At 43.8% G+C, this 17376-nt stretch overlaps 1 protein-coding gene across 2 annotated transcripts in view; it reads right to left on the bottom strand.

Annotated features, from left to right (window-relative positions):
- OXSR1 (oxidative stress responsive kinase 1) overlaps positions 1-17376 on the bottom strand; it is a 93303-nt gene that overhangs the window by 28740 nt on the left and 47187 nt on the right. For both annotated transcript variants that reach the window (XM_075728196.1, XM_075728197.1), the window contains exon 5: positions 6931-6986. In XM_075728196.1, the coding sequence (XP_075584311.1) occupies positions 6931-6986 (56 nt within the window). The remainder of the gene's footprint in view (positions 1-6930; positions 6987-17376) is intronic.

Here is a 17376-nt window from a genome sequence, read left to right as displayed (position 1 = left end):
GAAACATCTGTAAAGCAGTAAAATAAAATACTACCCACAAGTTAGGGTTCAGTTCTTACTTCTGAGCAGTTGGTACAATCTGAGTCTCATTCTGCCACTGTTAACTACCCTCAGAAAGGCTGAAACAGAACAAGGTTATTGCAAATAAATTTAACTCTAGAAAATGGGAAAAGTCATGAAATTCAAGAGGTACAATAGCTCCGAAGTGTTTACATTTGTACTCTTCTTTGGCAGCTTGTACTTTATATTGTGGCTGACTATGGTGATAACTGGAAAGGACTGCATCACCGGAAACAAGGAGGAACTGGAAATTTTGGACCCGGCTTGCAATACCAGTAACCACCACCGCCGGGAATCCAACGACTGTCAGATATTCTAAAGAGGCCCAAAAATTGCAGACTTCCAGCAGTCTGCTAGCAAATAATAGTTTCCAGGATGTCTGGATGCAAGTGGTAGGATCATTTTTTTTTATCTTTTTTCTGAAGGAATGTAGGAAAGATTCATCAGCTGGACCTGTTTCAGTGATATAAACCAAAGACTTCTTAAAAAAACAAAACACATATATCCCCAGACTCTCATATCACAGCAAAACCAATCCAGAATGGAAATGACAATACTGCTGATGCAGGCTCTGCAGAAAATACAGCCAATTTTGTTTTTTTTTCAGTAGAAACATCATGCGTTGCAAACCACATACCCTACAAAACACTCTACAGTGGCAATGAAGTTGTGGGCTAGTGTTTGAAAAAGCATGGTATTAGGCAACAATTCCTGCTATTAAGGTATCCCAGGTTGTCAACTTGAAAACTATTGCTGCCGTGTACGTCAGGAAGATAGATTTCTACAGTATCGTAAGTTCGATTGTTTTATCGCAATCCAGAAGTCAGCCATTAAAAAATCATCTCTCCTTGGCCATCTCGTATTGTAACATTACCTAAAACCTAAAAAGCCCAAGTGTCTGCTCCTGTAGGTAGCTAACAAAAGGGAAAGAAGACTGCACTAATCGGGAGCCAGGACCAAAGCCTACTGACATCAGAAAGGCTCCTACAATTTTGCTCGGTTTGGATCAGATCCTAAACCAGCAGTTCCCAACTTCAGTGGGGGCAGAAGAACAGAATAAACCAATCTTGACTTCAAACTACTCGGAGCTGTTTTTAAACTTGGGTAGCCAAGGTATTATCCCTCCTCAAGCAAAAATAAAAGTATTTCAGAAGACAGCACTAAGTTTTTTTCACTGGTCACCTTCCTTCTTGTTCAGTTGTTTACCATCAGAAAATATCTGCAGCTGTACTTCATGTTTTTCTGCAAACCTTACAGCTTTTAGAGCACTGAAGATTAATAAAGTCTGGCAAGAAAAGGAGGAAGGCAGTGGTAAATAGCAGTTTTGTGCTGAGAATGCAGCAGGATGGTAAGACACCAGAAAAGATTAGTGAAGAACAAGCATCAAAAACTTCTTTCCTTTAAAGACTATATGGTTATAAAGTGGTATCAGATCTATAAATACACACTTTTTTCCCAAATTCCTTTCCAAATGAGAGTCACATATATTTCTAATTAATTCACATGCAGAACAGCAGCTTTGTTTTCATATGCATCACAAGTTTAGCCTTTTTGCAATAATGTCAAGGCACATAAAATATGTATGAAATCCCTTTGTCAAACTTAAAGATCACATCTGAAACCAAGCCCCACCAGCATGGTGATAAAGATACGTTAATACTGCACAAAGTAACTTAAGGATAACAAAGCCCAGGCTGGGAGAAGCCACCGCCCTTGGAGAAGCTCACAAGCTGTTTCAACAGCCAAATAGCGCAACATCTCTTCAGGAAACGCCGATATTGCAAGTGACACAGAGAATGAGTTACTTCACATCATGCTGCTGCAGGGGACGCACCAAAACTCTCCACCAACCACAGGAAAACAGTTTTGGCCTTTTTCAAAAGGGAGAAGAGGCTCAGACGTGTCCGTGATGCAGCACTGGCTGCTCAAGTCAGCCGTGCCATGGGCACTCCTCTTCCCAAGTTAGATTTGTGCCTTGCCCCTTGTTAAAGCAATTTAATCTCCCAAAGTTAGAGTTTCCTAAGGGAAAGTGGGGGAATGACACTGCCTACATCATAGCTCAATGTTTATGTAGAGCGCTATTTTAGTACAATGAATTAAGAGCAGTCAGGAACACAGCGAACCGGTGACAAGCTGGCATGGATTTGTGGAAAGTTACACAAATTCAGTTACACAAGTTTTGCCTGGCCTTAACTATCCCCATTTTATAAATAGATAAAGCGAGAGGGGTTAGGCAGTTTGCCCAGTATCAATTAGCAAGTCCTGAACGACTTAGTGAAATCTCACCTACTTCAACTGCTTGGCAACACGGCCTGCCCGGGACATGGCAGGCACGCCGAGCGCCTCTTGGAGTACGTGCTAATAATAATCCTGATGGGTTTTAAAACCTGAAGATACCATGTTATTGTCCCTACAACAGAAAAATCCCACACATGGAGGGACACGCGCCTTTCAGCCTTCAGTAAACCCTTGCTTCTTCACATTCAATCACAGAGGGGTGGGTGACAGCATTATTTAATATCCCAGTGGTTAAGATCAGGGGAAAAAAAAAAAATTAGCCAGCACCCAGTCTCAGTAGGACACTAGTATCATGCCATGGTTGGAGCATGGTTCGCAGCGAGCAAGTCTCATGCACCCTGAGAGAGTTTCCTTCAGCAGCCCCTCAACCTCTCCCATCCCTTCCCAGTCTATCAAGACTCTCACTTCATTTCACAATAATTTATAGGGCCTGCACAGTTAAACAAACTGAAGAGTATTAAGCCTTGCTTACTGTGAGAAGTCGTCTCCTGGTTTATGCAGCAATATTGGTGCCGACACAGTTTATGTTGACAAAAAGCGTTTTTACCCTTTTAGACTCCTGGGAGCCAATAAATGCCACGGCAAAGAAGTTTTATGATCTGATTAAAAAAAATAATTAAAAAATACAGTAATTGCCATGGAGAGGCTGGAACACAAAAGAACGTGGCTATCTCAATTTACACGGCAACCACCGTCAGCACGGCCCAGAACAATGGTATCTGGGAGAGAGTCCTGCTCTCTCCAGAAGATAGGTTAATTCAATGTGCAGGAAAACATTTCAAACTGAGAAAGCGATACTCCCTGAATTGTAACACGCTCCAAAAACTTGGTGCCAAGCCACAAGCCCAACCCAGTGCCCTTAGGGGGGAAGGAAAAAAAAAAGTTAAGATAGAAGCAAACAGCCTCAGTTTAGGTCTCACTGGTCAGCTGGATCTGTTGAAGGCAATTTTATGCCTCAGTTCAGTGGATGCACATTTTGAAAGCAAAAAGGAGCTACATAGTTAAAAATAGAGCCATGAGTAAAAACACCAAGTCCCAGGACTTGGGGAGGAGTTTGAAGCTGGGCATTTGTGCAGGCCGTTAGAGGAATTTTTAGAATTCCTAATTCCAGCAAATGCCCCTGAGCTCACAGATTTCTCCTCCGTCGCTTTACCTGCGCCCGCGCCTCAGCTCGCAGTGCTCCCACAGCGGCTTTCACGTCCAACGCGCAGCCACCAACGCGGAGTTACAAACAACCAGAGAAACATCGGACGCACCTTCATCAAGTTGCTTTTTCTGTTCAGCCTCAACAGAATTGCACAGACTGAATCAACAGAAGAGGCTTTAGTTTTCACTGGTTAGAACTGTATAATCCTGCAGCAAAATTACTGCCATGAATTTTATGCAGCGAAAGTTTCCCAAGTAATTAAATTTGCTGTCATGTTGTGGAGGTATAGCCCAGCAGTGGGGTTTCCTCCACCACACAGTTGAGCATTTTTTTTCTAAACCTTGAAAGCAGCCTTGTTTTTTCCCCCTCAAAGGATTTCCAGTTTGAGATTTACATTCCTTACATTTACATTTAAGATTTACATTTCTTCCAAGACAAGAAACATAAATTGTGTCAAGCAGTAGGAAACAGGAACACGAGGTTGCAAAGGCCAGACGTTGAATAAGACCTTCTTAACAACTGTTCACAGGCAGTTTTGATGGAGGGATGGCAAAAGGGAAAGGAGTTGTTATAAAAGAATTGAAGTCATTCTTTCCTGCTACATTATTTGCATTTTTAATGTACACCACACCAGCTCCTTCAAGGGAGGTGCCCCATTCACTCTAACCCTCAGGCTTCATTCCAAAGCTGATGAATCTTTTTCTTTTGCCTTGTGGTGTAACTTTCCAGCAGAACTTAAAACACGTTTGTGTCATGGGAACACAGTGATATCATCCAGCTGATAACTGAAGCACTCGACAATCAACAGAATTATTCATAATATGCATTAATATTATTGTCAAAGGCAAGTGCTTTGATCTTGCTGAAACAAAACTCACTTTATTGGGATTGGTTTGCTTCCAGCATTTTTTTCCTCGTCAAAAAATTCACAAGAAATTTTGCTATTTCATCCTGGGTCAGGAGGAAAGGAAGCTTAAGTGTCAGAAATTCCCACAGAAATGAAGTCTCATGTTATGACCAGGTCAGCCTCTTCTCTAGTATTCAGTCATTCATTTATTTTTGTTTCTTTCAAGTCAGTTGCCTTCGCAGAAACGAAAGTACTTCTTGCCACTGTGGTGAACTTGCTGACCTTGGTTGAGTTTAGTCGCTCTGCTGTCTCTCATGAAAGGTTACCGGGTTAGTCCTTTTGCATGTGCAAAGAAAGAATTTGTAGAGGAAATTTGGCATATCTCGCAAGGTTGCTTTCACAGGCTATGCAGAGAGATGTAGTTCATCATTTAAACATTGCACATATAAACCACTAGCAACCAGTTCAGTCCAGTGCAACATGTACAAATTACAGACAAAATAAATCCTCCAAAATTCATACAAGTAAGACTAGTCAACCTTAAAACTACTTATCAACTAAAAATTATTCAGCAGGAAGAAAAAAAAAAAAACAAAACCATGAACAGGTACCTATTACCAGTAAGCCTTAACAAAAAAGAAGCCAAGCCCTGGCACCCTTGTAGAAGAGAAACTCAAGCAGCTTTCTGCTAGGCTGGCAGAAACACTTGGGATAACAGTGCAGTGCCCTAATGCAACAGCTATTTGCAGCCTCTCCCAGCACATAATGTAAAGCTCCATACAATTACAAATCCAAAATGTTACATCTTGGCCCCATTATGGAAAAAACTGTAGGATTTCACTGTATCAAGTTCGCTCCTTTGAGCATTTTTAGAAGCCACACCTTACCTTCCATCAGCTACCACATGGGATTGAATTATTTACACCTCATTAGAAATACAACAGCAGGCATTAAGAGCACTGGGAGACTTAAAAAAGAAAACAAAGCAACTTCAGGTTTTAAACACATGTCCTGTGTTTTAGGTGTTATGTCCTGTAAAAGGGCTTACTGCCTTCTGCAGAGGCAGAAGAGCTACCTATAAAAAGCAAACATGTGCATTGCAATGCATTCTGCCTCCTGGTGGAAAATCTACACCTTTCATTCCAAGATGCAAATCCAGGCACAGATACACCAAAGGAGTCCGTACCTCTCGGCACTACACAATGCAGCACACCCTTCTGCCTGACAGGACAGTCATTGCCACACAGCTGCAAAGCCCTGTCCCTTAACCCCCAGCACACTGGCTTGACCCACTGCTGCGCCTTCACCAGCAGGACAAGGCGTTAAAAAATAAAAACAAACCAAAACAACCCTGACCTTATCACAAACAGATATGGCTCTTTCCAATTAAACATGGGACTGAAAAGGTTCAACTTGGACCAGCATGTTTGCTAAGATGGCAGGACCAGATGCGAACTCTGCCCTCCAGCTAGAAGTGGCACAAGGACTGGAAAGGCACCGCAAGATTCACGGGAAGAGCACAGGCCTGAGGGAAAGGATAGTCAGAGAGGAATTGTACTCAGGAGAGGAAAATGGCACACTGGGAAGAGGAGGAAAAACAAGGCTCACAGGTTCTAAATGTACTCTTCACAAGTCTTGTCTTACTTAATAGTCTATAACAATAACAACAACTCTTGATTTCTGGAAAGAAGAGTGAAGTCTGCAGAAGCATGTATAAAATAAAAGACCAGAATAGTACGGGGGGGAACCCCCACCACACAACACCCTTTTCCAGACATCTGATCCATCCACACCAAGGACTATTTCCAACATACCCGTGTTGATGCAGCTCGTGACAGCAGTGACTACAAAGACATCTCCTCCGGGCACACGTGTATTAGCTAAAGCAACTGTCTTAACAGGCTCCCCTACCCGTCCCTCAGCTTGCACGTCTGCTTCCAAGATTTTCAGTTCCCCCCAGCTGGGGCTGGGTTAGGGCAGTCGGTCAAACATGCACTCTGCCACTCGCTTCAACTGACACGGACTAGGGAGCATCCACACGAGCAGTCCGAGCAGCAGATCTCTGGTTAAGGCAAAAGTTGCAAGCGACTTTTACCATCAGACATATCAATTTCCTTCTGATGAATCTACCCACCGCTCACCACAGTCCTTTTGAAAACCACCTTACACACTGATGATAAATCAGTGGTCTGTGCAGTCCTCTTCCAAGCCTATGAACTTGCTGTTTTAAAAAACTGACTAGCTTATGCCAAGAATTTTAATCTAATCTATTGATTCTGAGGACTTAACAGTCAAACAATTTATTCATGCTGATTGTCATTATTCCAAAGAATGGTATTTTAAGATAACAAGATGTAATAAATTCTGGGTTGGGGTTTTTTTTTTTTTTTTGGTTGGTTGGTTTGTGGTTTGTTTACTGTTGGATTTTTTGGTACTGTTGGTTTCATTTTGTTTCTTTCAAGACCTGTGGGGCTTCTTGAAGCTAACATTTTTATGTAGGTTTCTTCTTGATCATTAAACCATCTCTTTGGATGCATGGTTACACCTAAAGTTTATTCAAAGCCACCAGGAAAGTTACCTGCAATTTGCACTGAGCCATCTTCTCCAAGAAGAATATTTCCTGCTTTCACATCCCTGCAGAAACATAAAGCAACAATAAGCGGAAGTCATTACATCTTTCCTTCAACCAACAAAAATACATTAAAAGGTTATTATTTCTTGTATTTTGTTTCTTGCATTAGCACCTCCTGCTTCCAATCATGCAGAAACAGTAGGGACTTAACACCAATTGTAACTTCAGTAGACAGACACAAAGTGGTATTTGTATGATTTATAGCTAGCAGCATTTTAAGTACTGTGTACAGGAAAAAAAAAAAAAAAAATTGAAAAACTTACCAGAAGGTACCCTCAAAAATACAAGGGAAGTAGTTTCTCCCAGGTTCTTAAGTTAGCTAAAAATGTGAAAACAGAACCTAGCACTGGTCTGATACTCATATACCCTTTCGGGGGGGAGACTTCAAGAGACAGTGAGTTGATCTGGTCTCACTGCCGCTGAATGCATCCTATTCTTCCCCCGCCCCAAGTCTCACTGCTCCCCAGCCCTGGAGGCATTCACATCCCTCCTCAGGAAGTCAGTTTAGCCCCATATACTGGTGAAAATCCAGACAGAAGAAAAACGTTGTTTGCTCGTGGCTTAATGAACAGAACCACATTACCAAGGGTCAGGTGAGCAGAGCTGGTACAACAGAGAGGGGGAGAATGGGAATGTGGGGTCACTCAGTTGTTCTGTGAAGTCTCAGCTTTACTGAAAAAGTCTCCCTGGGTTTTTTTCCAACCAAAGTCAATGAACACACAAGAATATCCAGCATGTGCTATGAGAGTTCTTGTACTATCCCCTTTCTACCCCCAAAAAGCTCTGGTTTGTTAGGTTAACAGCAGCACTTCTCCATCCTCGAGGGGAACGCTACTCTCACTCCAAATACGCTTTGAAGTTTTACAGCTTATTTTCACAGGCTGCTCCCCACGCAAAGCCCAGAGAAGCACCTTTATAGCCAACACCCGTGTTCATCAGCATGGCTGCTAAGCTTGCACTGGCTAGGAAACCATGCAGACCCGGAGTACGTGCAGGTGCCGTCTCAAGAAAGGCTGCAAGCAAAGCATCTGCCTGGAGAAATGGATGCCAGTGAATAGATAGCAATTCACAACACACCTCACCTTAATGGCAACCACCTGCATGGAAAAGAAAAAAAAAGGGGAGGGAGAACCAACAAGCAGATTCTCCCTCCACTGCCTTCCACAAATATTCCAAATCCTTTCACACACACACACACACACAAAAAACAAGTCAAAAGCTATTTTTTCCTCTCCTCCCTTGTGCATCATGAGAACAGAACTGGCATGATGGCCTGGCCAAAGAGCCCCGGTTGGGCCCTGGAAATCTCCTCCTTCCTGGCTTTGCTCTTCTGAAGCAGAGCCTGGGCCGCTGGCAGTTCCAGGCCAGGATAATTTTAAACGCATCCTCTCCAGCATTAGCATCGGTTAGATTCTTCCCAATACCCAGTCTAGGACATTGGCATGGCAAGGCTTTCCCTCAGCATCCAGCAGAACAAAAGTGAACAAAGACTGTCCGTAAGACAGTCCCACTAAAGATTACTTTAACAGCAAACCGCGGCTGACAGCAGCCTTTAACCTTCAAACAAGTATTTCAAGTCCTGCCAAATGTACGCCTCTTACTAGCAGTGACCACCTTGGAGCCTAGTCCTTGTTTGAAGCACAATTGTAAGAGAGAGTACAGGAAAATACTAATTTGCTTTACTGATCAAGAACACTTGGATAGATCTATATGGAAACACTGAAGTTGTATGGCGAGATAGCCTTGAGAAGCTGACTTAATAGCAGAATGGGATTCAAAGCAGTAAGAAGCTGTGACAGGAATAAGTAGACAAACTTAAAAAACCTGCTGCCAGTCAGCTCCAGTCCTGCTCATTTTACACTGGCCAAATAGGTGAACATGCATTTAGGGGCGAGTCAGCTTTCCCTCCAAGAAGCATTATTCTGTTTTCTTCCTGTAATTAATAACTGCAGCCGTTGCAGACAAGAAGGCATCAGCACTGCAGTGGATGGAGACTCTTAAGTAGATGGAAGGACCTGCAGGGATTAAGTACAGCATTAAGTGTGTAGCTACCCCCACTTAGCATCCACTGGCCAAATCCAATACAATCGAAGTTGTAGAGAGTTAATCACCGTGAGAGATACAAACCTGACTAACCCCTGCAGTCCCCACAAAGCATTCACGGTCCATAACAGCGAGGGAATGGAAAAGCCCCCTGCCAATATTTAGGTAGAAGATGCCTTTGGGATCCAACCCCACCAGCACGTGGAGCCATGAGAGCACAGCACCCAAGTCTGCTGCTTCCTAGGTAAGGAGCTGGCTCACATGGCGCAAAATGTGCTTGGCACAGGCGCAACCATCTCCAGGAATCCCCCCTCGTACCAGCACTAACTCAGAGGGAACAGAGGGTGTTCAGGAAACTCTCCAATCCTACTGGAAATGTTTATCCAGACGGTCAGTTCTCCTGTGACAGCCAGGATGCACGAGGCCCTTTCAAAGCTGCCTGCCAGTTCCAGGTTATGGGGAAAGGAATAGCACGCACCGAGGTTGCCTGTCAAAGTTAATTGTTCCTCTTATTGAAGATGGACGCAAGCAACAGTAATTTCCTCTTCCATCTGTACTCCAAGGCAGCCCAGGATGCCGGGGCGTTTCCCCGGTAAGCTGTGCCGTGCGGTATCGTACAGCCCATCCAAACTTCCCCCGCTGGCACGATGGTGTGTGCAGCTCACCGAGCCCCCGAAGCAGACCACGCTCAGCAATGAAGGAAGTGCCGGGGAAGTTTTTAAGCAGAACTAAGGATGAAGTCTCAAGCATTGTGCGCTTCAGAGTCCAAAAAAACCTCATGCAGGTTTCACTGATGTAGCAACAGCAGCCAGAAAGCAGCACGCATTCAATACCACCAGACCATCCTGCCATGACAGAGCAAGCTGGACAGGCTTGGAGTGCAAAAAGTAGTGAAACGAGCACTCAGATTGAATCCCATAGGAAAAAAGAGCCAAAGGACTCCAGTCCCTTAATCCCCTCCAATGCAGAGGCTTGTTTTCTTTTTAACTTCAGCTTGGATTAATTAAAATATACATATTTTCTCGTTGGAAACAAAAGTCAGTAAATATGGTGCTTCAGGCTGGTTCAAGAAATTAAAACAAGTTGCTACAATAAGAAATCCAGGAGGCCAACAACAGCCACTGCCAAATATCCAAGTCAAGCTGCAGAATTAAATCACCGCTTGATGTGGCATTTCCTCCTGGTGACCAACCCTCTGAGAAGGCCATTACTCACCCCAGCGTGGTATACTCCACCCCACAGCAGCAAAATGGATCGGTAGCAAGCTGTTTGGGGACACCAACTCTGTTTCGGAGTTACTGTACTGTCGAGGCAACTTCCAGCTTTCCCATTCCTCAGCCCAACGTATTGGCAACAGCACCGGGTGAACATTGAGCAGCAATAACACTGGGTGAACACAGATCCCCTTCTTTAGCATATACCGGTGTCACCAGCAGTATCTTCAAATTAGGTCCTCCTTTAAAACCATCTTTAAGATTAATTAATTGCATTTAGAGCAGTGGGGCAGGGGAGAGGGGAACGATGCTTTCCTGTTTATTCTTGTCAGCAGATGCTTATAAACTCGCAAGCTGAATGGCGAGAAGTTTGTTACTCCAGGATATAGTTATTGCCAAGTATAACAATTTGAAGGTACTTCCTATTAATGTGGTAAAGACCATATCCTGGGCTGATACACTTGAAATAAGTGGTGTGCCTCTGGCATAATTACTATACTGGAAACAGGAAGCAGCTTTAGGCTGCAGCGTAAACAGTAATTATATCACATTTTAAATGAAGTTACAGAAGGCTGCAGTAAACTCTTTCTTGCCAGTAGCTTAACAAATGCTACCACAGTTCTGGACATTCCCGTTCCGTAGCTGTCATCTTCCTCTACTTCTAAAAGCCTCCAAAAGCCCTTCCGCAAAATAACGATTAGGTTTTTATTTACCTCATACTTCACAACCAGAATGGGAAGAGGGGTTTGGACTTGCTCCAGTGCAAAGCTGGATTCTCCACATCAGCCTCAAAAGGTTTCGCAGCAGGGCAGAAGCCCCTCCTCATCTGCATTCCAAACTGGTTTCCCAGTGCTACCAAACGCTGACGTTAGTGCCTCCAGGTTAGGGCTGGACCATAGGCATTAGGTGCTATATAACCCAAACTGATCCTCAATCCAACAAAAGCATCCAGCATCAGGAGACTTAGGAGCACAGGAAAGCAGTAAGATGATGCTCCCCAGTTTTGAGTGTAGTGTTCCCACCCTACCCCACCCCCCAATTAATTTTTCAACGGGATGGGGGGTGAACTACAGGAACCGTGTCCTAATGGTCTGTTCCCACTATAAAAAGCCTACAAGAGACCTTAAAATCCTGCTACATTATCAGATTTGCCCTCACCCACAGCCCACTCTCCTTGGCACTGCCATATAGCGGTTGTCATTGCAGCGACAACACTAAGGGGAAAAAGCAAGACTTGCTGGTCCATAATGGAGAGCAGTGTTATCAATAACCAGCTGCAGCTCTGTAATCCTGGGATATGCAATAAAAGTTTGTATTACAGACTTAAAAGAACTGGTGTTTACAAGAAAAGCAATAAAGCATGTTAAGTTATTGCTTTTTAAACAAGCCTCTTAATTTGTTTGGAAATCAAAAAGGATTCACTTGGCTTGTGTTCAAAAGTCTACACTGGGAGCAATAGCTAGGACAATTTAAGGCCACTGCAACCACAATGCAAGTGACCTGAGCAAAAAGCGGCATCCCAGGACTTCTGTAGCAGCACTAAGAAAACTGCCACGTGAAGGGGGAAATGGAGATAAGCCCTGCTTATTATGCCTTTGCTTCCAGCCTGCTCATATGTGCCTTTAGGATGCAATGCTGGCTGTCAGCGCAGCCATGACTCATCTGCCCATTAGATGCAATTTACATCAACTGTAACAATAAATTTTGATGGACTGAACTCCATAGTGCATAATTTGGCATGAGGAAGGAGTGGTTGGTCCTGCCAAGTTTCATTTAAAAAAAGAGAAGGTGCAAGATAGAAGAATGACTATTTACAAGAATTACTATTTTCTGCTAATGGTAATGAATAACTCAAAATATTTATACTGAATGCAACCAATTGCTAGAGTTGACATTGCTCTGAGTAATTTGCAAAATACTTCCAGGACAGTATCTCTACATACAGTTAAATATGAAGCAATTTGTGACATTATACACCAAATGAGCACTATTCTCTCTCTACTATCAAACATTACTCTCCCTTCAATGACACACTGTTAACCTATGTTACCCTCTTCCCTTTGCCCTATAGGCCAAGATATAAAAAGCTGGCCATACACAAGAGCTTTACCATTTGAGACAGAGCTGCAAAACGGAAACTGGGCTTGGAGCATGCAAGCAGAGCAGTATTTTTATGCCCTCAAATGTCAGCATGTTCAGTACAAGGTAGGAGAAGGCATTCAAGACAACTGCATTAGAAGCACTGCACATTAGCATGCTCCCTGTTTCTGCTTAGAAAAGCTGTGTGTACTAACGTTTTCATGCCACGGGGTTGAGCTTCAAGTCACAAACTCTTGGACGAGATGCAATTACTGTCTGTTATAGCGCTGTACTTAACTCTGCAGAGCTGGACTTGGGAACATCTCCCAAAGCTTGAAGGTCTTCCAATGGCAGAGAGCTGGCAAAGCAGCTTCGCTACTCCTCTCTCCAGGCTCCCTGCTGAGGCAGGCATAAGCAGGGTGAAGAGAGGGCCAAGTCCACAGCTTGCTTCATCCCTGCTCATCCACAGCCCTCTCAGCAGGCCCTTGCGGCCACTGCCAGCCAGGACCGGCGGCAGCAGCCAGGCTGCTATAAATTACAGCGGGGGACCAGCCCAGCGACACGCGGTATTGCTCAGGATCAGGGAAGCACAGCGACTGCTTCTACCCTCTTCTCTGAGCTGCTCCTGCTGGTCCATGGCGAAAGATCAGTCCCTCAGCGCAGGAGCTAAAGGCCAGCAGCACAAGGCAACTCTTGATTGAGTCTCATGAACGGTAGAGGCATTTTTAAAGCCCCAACTTCATGGGGGCTAGGTAGGTAGGAATATTTAAGGGCTTTTTAACTGTTATTTTAATGTCTGGAGAAAGTTAGATGAATAATCCAGTGTTACGAAGAACTAAAAAAAAGTTCCTTTTGGTTCTTTTAAGCAGTGTGAAGCAAGGCTTTGAAAGGCAAAAGCGACTGACAGACTGTTGCTTTGCAAACAGAGGGGTGTGTAGACAAAGCCTACTAGAAAGGATTGTCAGCTTCCAACAAGACGAGCTATACAAGTACATCGAGTACTTGTTTTCTCCATGCCCTACCCTTAACATCCAGGCAGATCACGCTCAGCACAGTGAAGAGGCCTTTTGGGAGAGAGAACTGCATCCAGTCTCCTGGCACAGGCAAAACAGCAAGCCCAGTAAGGGCTACATGAGAAATGACCCTCCCATTGTACTTTATTTTAGCTAAAATATAAAACACCTTTCAGAGGATCCACGATGCACTTACTAGATACTCCTGATTTTTTGCCTTCCAGTGCTGCAGAAGTAGACTACTACTTTAAGTAGAGGGTTTGGGATCCAAGAGACCATGAATTTCAATTCATTTTAGATTAAGTTGCTATGTCAGCTCAGACAAGGAAGGGCTCAAAGAAAGCTGCAGGAGATCCTCCCAAAATTCACTCTGTCATCTTAGTTATCTGAATAGCTCCAGGGGCTGGTAAGTTGCTGAGGCAGTAAAGAAAGAGTTGCAGACCTTGGGCTAACTCGGTGCACATCTCTGACATGAAGTGAGACAGCAAGCGGCATGTCACATCACTTACTGCGTTCCTGTCTGTCACACAGGCACTGTTATCGCAGCGCCTGCAACTTTCCTTTATCTCAGCAAATTATGTCCAGCTTACGCTTTTTGTTCCTCTGCCAACTTCATCTTTGATGGTTTTGCGTTCTCATTAATTCCTTCTCTTCCCACGTGTTTACAAGCCTAACGATAGTTAAAGGGAGGTGCGGTTCAATGACAGATCCTGTCTGCCTTGGACTTTACCTCCCATCCATCACCATGCCTCCAGCCCAGCATCAGTGTTCAAGTAACCTCAACTGCACATCAGTGTGGGGGAAGTTGCTCCAGCTAAAACCAAAGCCTTAAAAAACAGTTTTCAGATAGATCAGCTCCTTCAGCCAGATAATAGTGCTGCGAACACTAGACCGAGCCTTCTGGCCGTCTCCCAACATGGAAACAATCTAGTCATACCAACCCTCACAGCCCCACTTCTTCCTCCTACCAAAGAAGCTGTTGCTTCACATATTCACCCCAATGCACATCACCATTGTAGTATCAGCTTACAGCAAGGAGGACTTGCCAAGCAGCTAGGGCTTCTGACAAGCTTCAGCCCTTTGGTAGTCAATGCAAGAGAGAAGCTACGTCTCTAGCCTCATATGCCACTTTTTAAAGTTTCCCCTATCCAGCCAGAATTTGAGTTTTTTCTCTTGTATCCCCCATAAGGAAAGGATCCTGCCCAGCAGGCTTTAAAATCAAGTTTTCATACCATTGAACAGCAGCTAAAAATGTACCAGGATTTCTTCCACAAATTCATCTATTCTGGCCTTCCATTTCCTGACCCTACTTCCTAACGACTGCAGTGGGGACAAGGCACAAAGCTCCTTTAACAGCTGCTGCATAAAAAGCAAAACACAGAGCAAGCTGTGGAGTCACAAGGTCTGCCTCCTACCCCTGGGGGCCCAGATATTTTTGGGAGGCCCTGCCTTAGTCATTGGTAACAGAGGAAAATAGTCAGGTTATAACGTGGCCTTATTTCAATGTTTCATGTCAAATTATTTAACATGCAAGTAGGTGGGCATCCTTCATGTGGCAATACTAGTGATGCACGCCACCATGCTGTGGTATCTCCTGCATGCTAAAACATGTTCCTACTGTGCTTAGAAATAGGAATTTCCCCAAAACTACCACACGCAGATCATCCCAGTCTGAGTACAAGACGGATTAGGCAGCAGAAGAAACAGGAAAGCCAGCAATTCACATGTCTCTCTGCCTTGACCCTGCTGTGATGGAGATAGGAAAGTTCATTCCAGTAAACACATAATCAACTTGGATCAAGTAAGGCCCAAAAACTTTGATACAGGGCAACTCAAAAAGTTCTTAATTTCCAAAAGGCAATAAGCACGCCTGTTATGGAAAAACAGCATGTGTATCTATACACACACGAGGTCCAAGGCATTCCCCTACGCAGCCAAGAGCCATCCATATCTACGAAGCCACCCACAACTCTTGCTCAGCAACGTTTGCAGCACGACACAGGAGAAATTCAAGAGAACCAGGGCTCGCATGAGACTTGCCAGCTCAACTTCCTTCTCCAAAATCTAGATGATGACAGTTTTAAGCATGGCCAGTATAGGAAGAAGAAAGAAGATCTCCTTATTTCATCCAGCTATTTGTATAAAATGGAGAAAGCAGTTATAAAATTGGGCATCTGTACAATGGAAACAGTCGTCTTGGCACTCCCAGTCTAACTTGGTGATACTTCCCCGGCTGCCATGAAATGACAGATTTCTTTATGGCAGTTCCCTATTTGTTGTCCTAAATGAGTGTGGGTTTCATCTCACTTTTGGTTTTGAAAGTATTAAGCTTTACTTTTGCCCATTCGAATAAGAACTCTGCAAAACAGGATATAATTTGATTTAGTAAACACGCAAAAATTATTTCTGACACAGCCTTGCAAAATTTTCAAGTGTGCTTAACATGTTGACACACAAATTTAGGGACCTTTTTCCCATGCTTTAGCATAAGACATGAATGAAAAGACTGCAGTGGTCTGAATACATGCTTAAGGCATCTCTATATATGCAGCTTTTAGGATCTATGAAGGCCAGAAAGTCTGCTGAATTACAACAGGGTACAATAATCAAAGCTATCTTTTTGAAGTAGGTTATTCACTTTTGTGCATCGCAGTAGAAAGGACAAATAGGATGAACACCAGTGACATAAAAAATTACTCTACTGCTGGAGAGATGCTGCAAGAGCCTATACTGGGTGATCTAGTCCCAGTAATCTACATCAGATAAAAGCAGTGACACGAGAAGGATGTCATGAACAGAGTGGTTGTACGTACATGTGAATGGCACTTGCTCTCTGCAAAGTCAGAAGCTAAGAGAGTCTGTTTCATTTTTACCTGATGCAATTAATGCTGCAGACAGTGAATGAAGATTATTCCCCCTAGAAACACGTCAAACCCAAAATACTCCTGACAACTCGGGAATTGCTAGAAACCGTATTAGTTGAGTAACTCGGTCATGGACCAATGACCTGTCATTGCTGTTGAGCCTTTCGGAGATCACCCCAACCTCTATCTCCTGCTCTTCGTGGTATTTTTCCTGCTTCTCTTCTCCATGTAACAAAAGCGGGGGGAGAAAAATGTAAAAACTCACCTCCCTTTTAGTGCGGTGCATAGTAGTTGTACCAAAAAGTTGTTTTTCCCTTGGACTAAATCAAAGTTACTTTGAGGAACTGCAGGACACCCAGTGACAAAGTCCAGAGGCAGCACCTGGGTCCAAGGAGAGTGATGTGGGGACAGACACCTGAACATAGCAGTCATACGGCAAGCGCTTGGCTTCAGGCATCCCACTGTGAGCTGCTACAAGGACCCTCGTAACACACAGAGCCCCTGCGGGTTGCGGGGCCTGGAGCCACTGCAGAGCCCCCCCGACACTCCTGTGCTTTCAGCAGCAGCAATATTCACCATCAGAGTTTTTAACTGCCAGGTTTTCAGGCTTCAGAGCAGAGGCTGTCTTTATCCACTTCGAGGAAAACTGTCTCCACAGGAGCTATTGTTTCTGGCTGTCTGCAGATTTGAGATTTACATCTGGTTCATATTTTCTCTCTGCGACCACAGAGAAACTTTTTTTTTTTTAAAAAAAACAATGAATTTCTGGGTGATGCAGTGGAAGAAACAGCCATCAGGAGAACATGCTGGTTCATTAAACCACCACAATACACCCCAGTAACTGCCGTGCATACACCATGGAGACTCGGTGGTCCTTGTGCCCTTGACACTGCACAGCAAGGTGTTTATTTGTGGGAACAAATCGCCCAGTACAATTTAGAGCAGCATCTTTTCTTCCTTTCCACCAAGACACCCAAGAGTAACATTTCTATTATTCTGGCTACTGAATTGTTTACAAATTAAAGCTTTAAAATTTATATTAACAACTACCTCTAAAGGTTACTTCTGCCCATACCATACTATAAGGAAGAAGAGACCAAAAGTACACTTCTCTGAATGTAAAATTCCACTTCCCATGGCTGAGCAATAGCTAGCTTTCAAATTACTAGTGTCCTGACT

Source organism: Pelecanus crispus, chromosome 2 (genome assembly GCF_030463565.1).
Source record: "Pelecanus crispus isolate bPelCri1 chromosome 2, bPelCri1.pri, whole genome shotgun sequence".
In the NCBI taxonomy this organism is placed as follows: Eukaryota; Metazoa; Chordata; class Aves; order Pelecaniformes; family Pelecanidae; genus Pelecanus; species Pelecanus crispus.
This window is presented reverse-complemented; position numbering and strand designations above follow the sequence as displayed.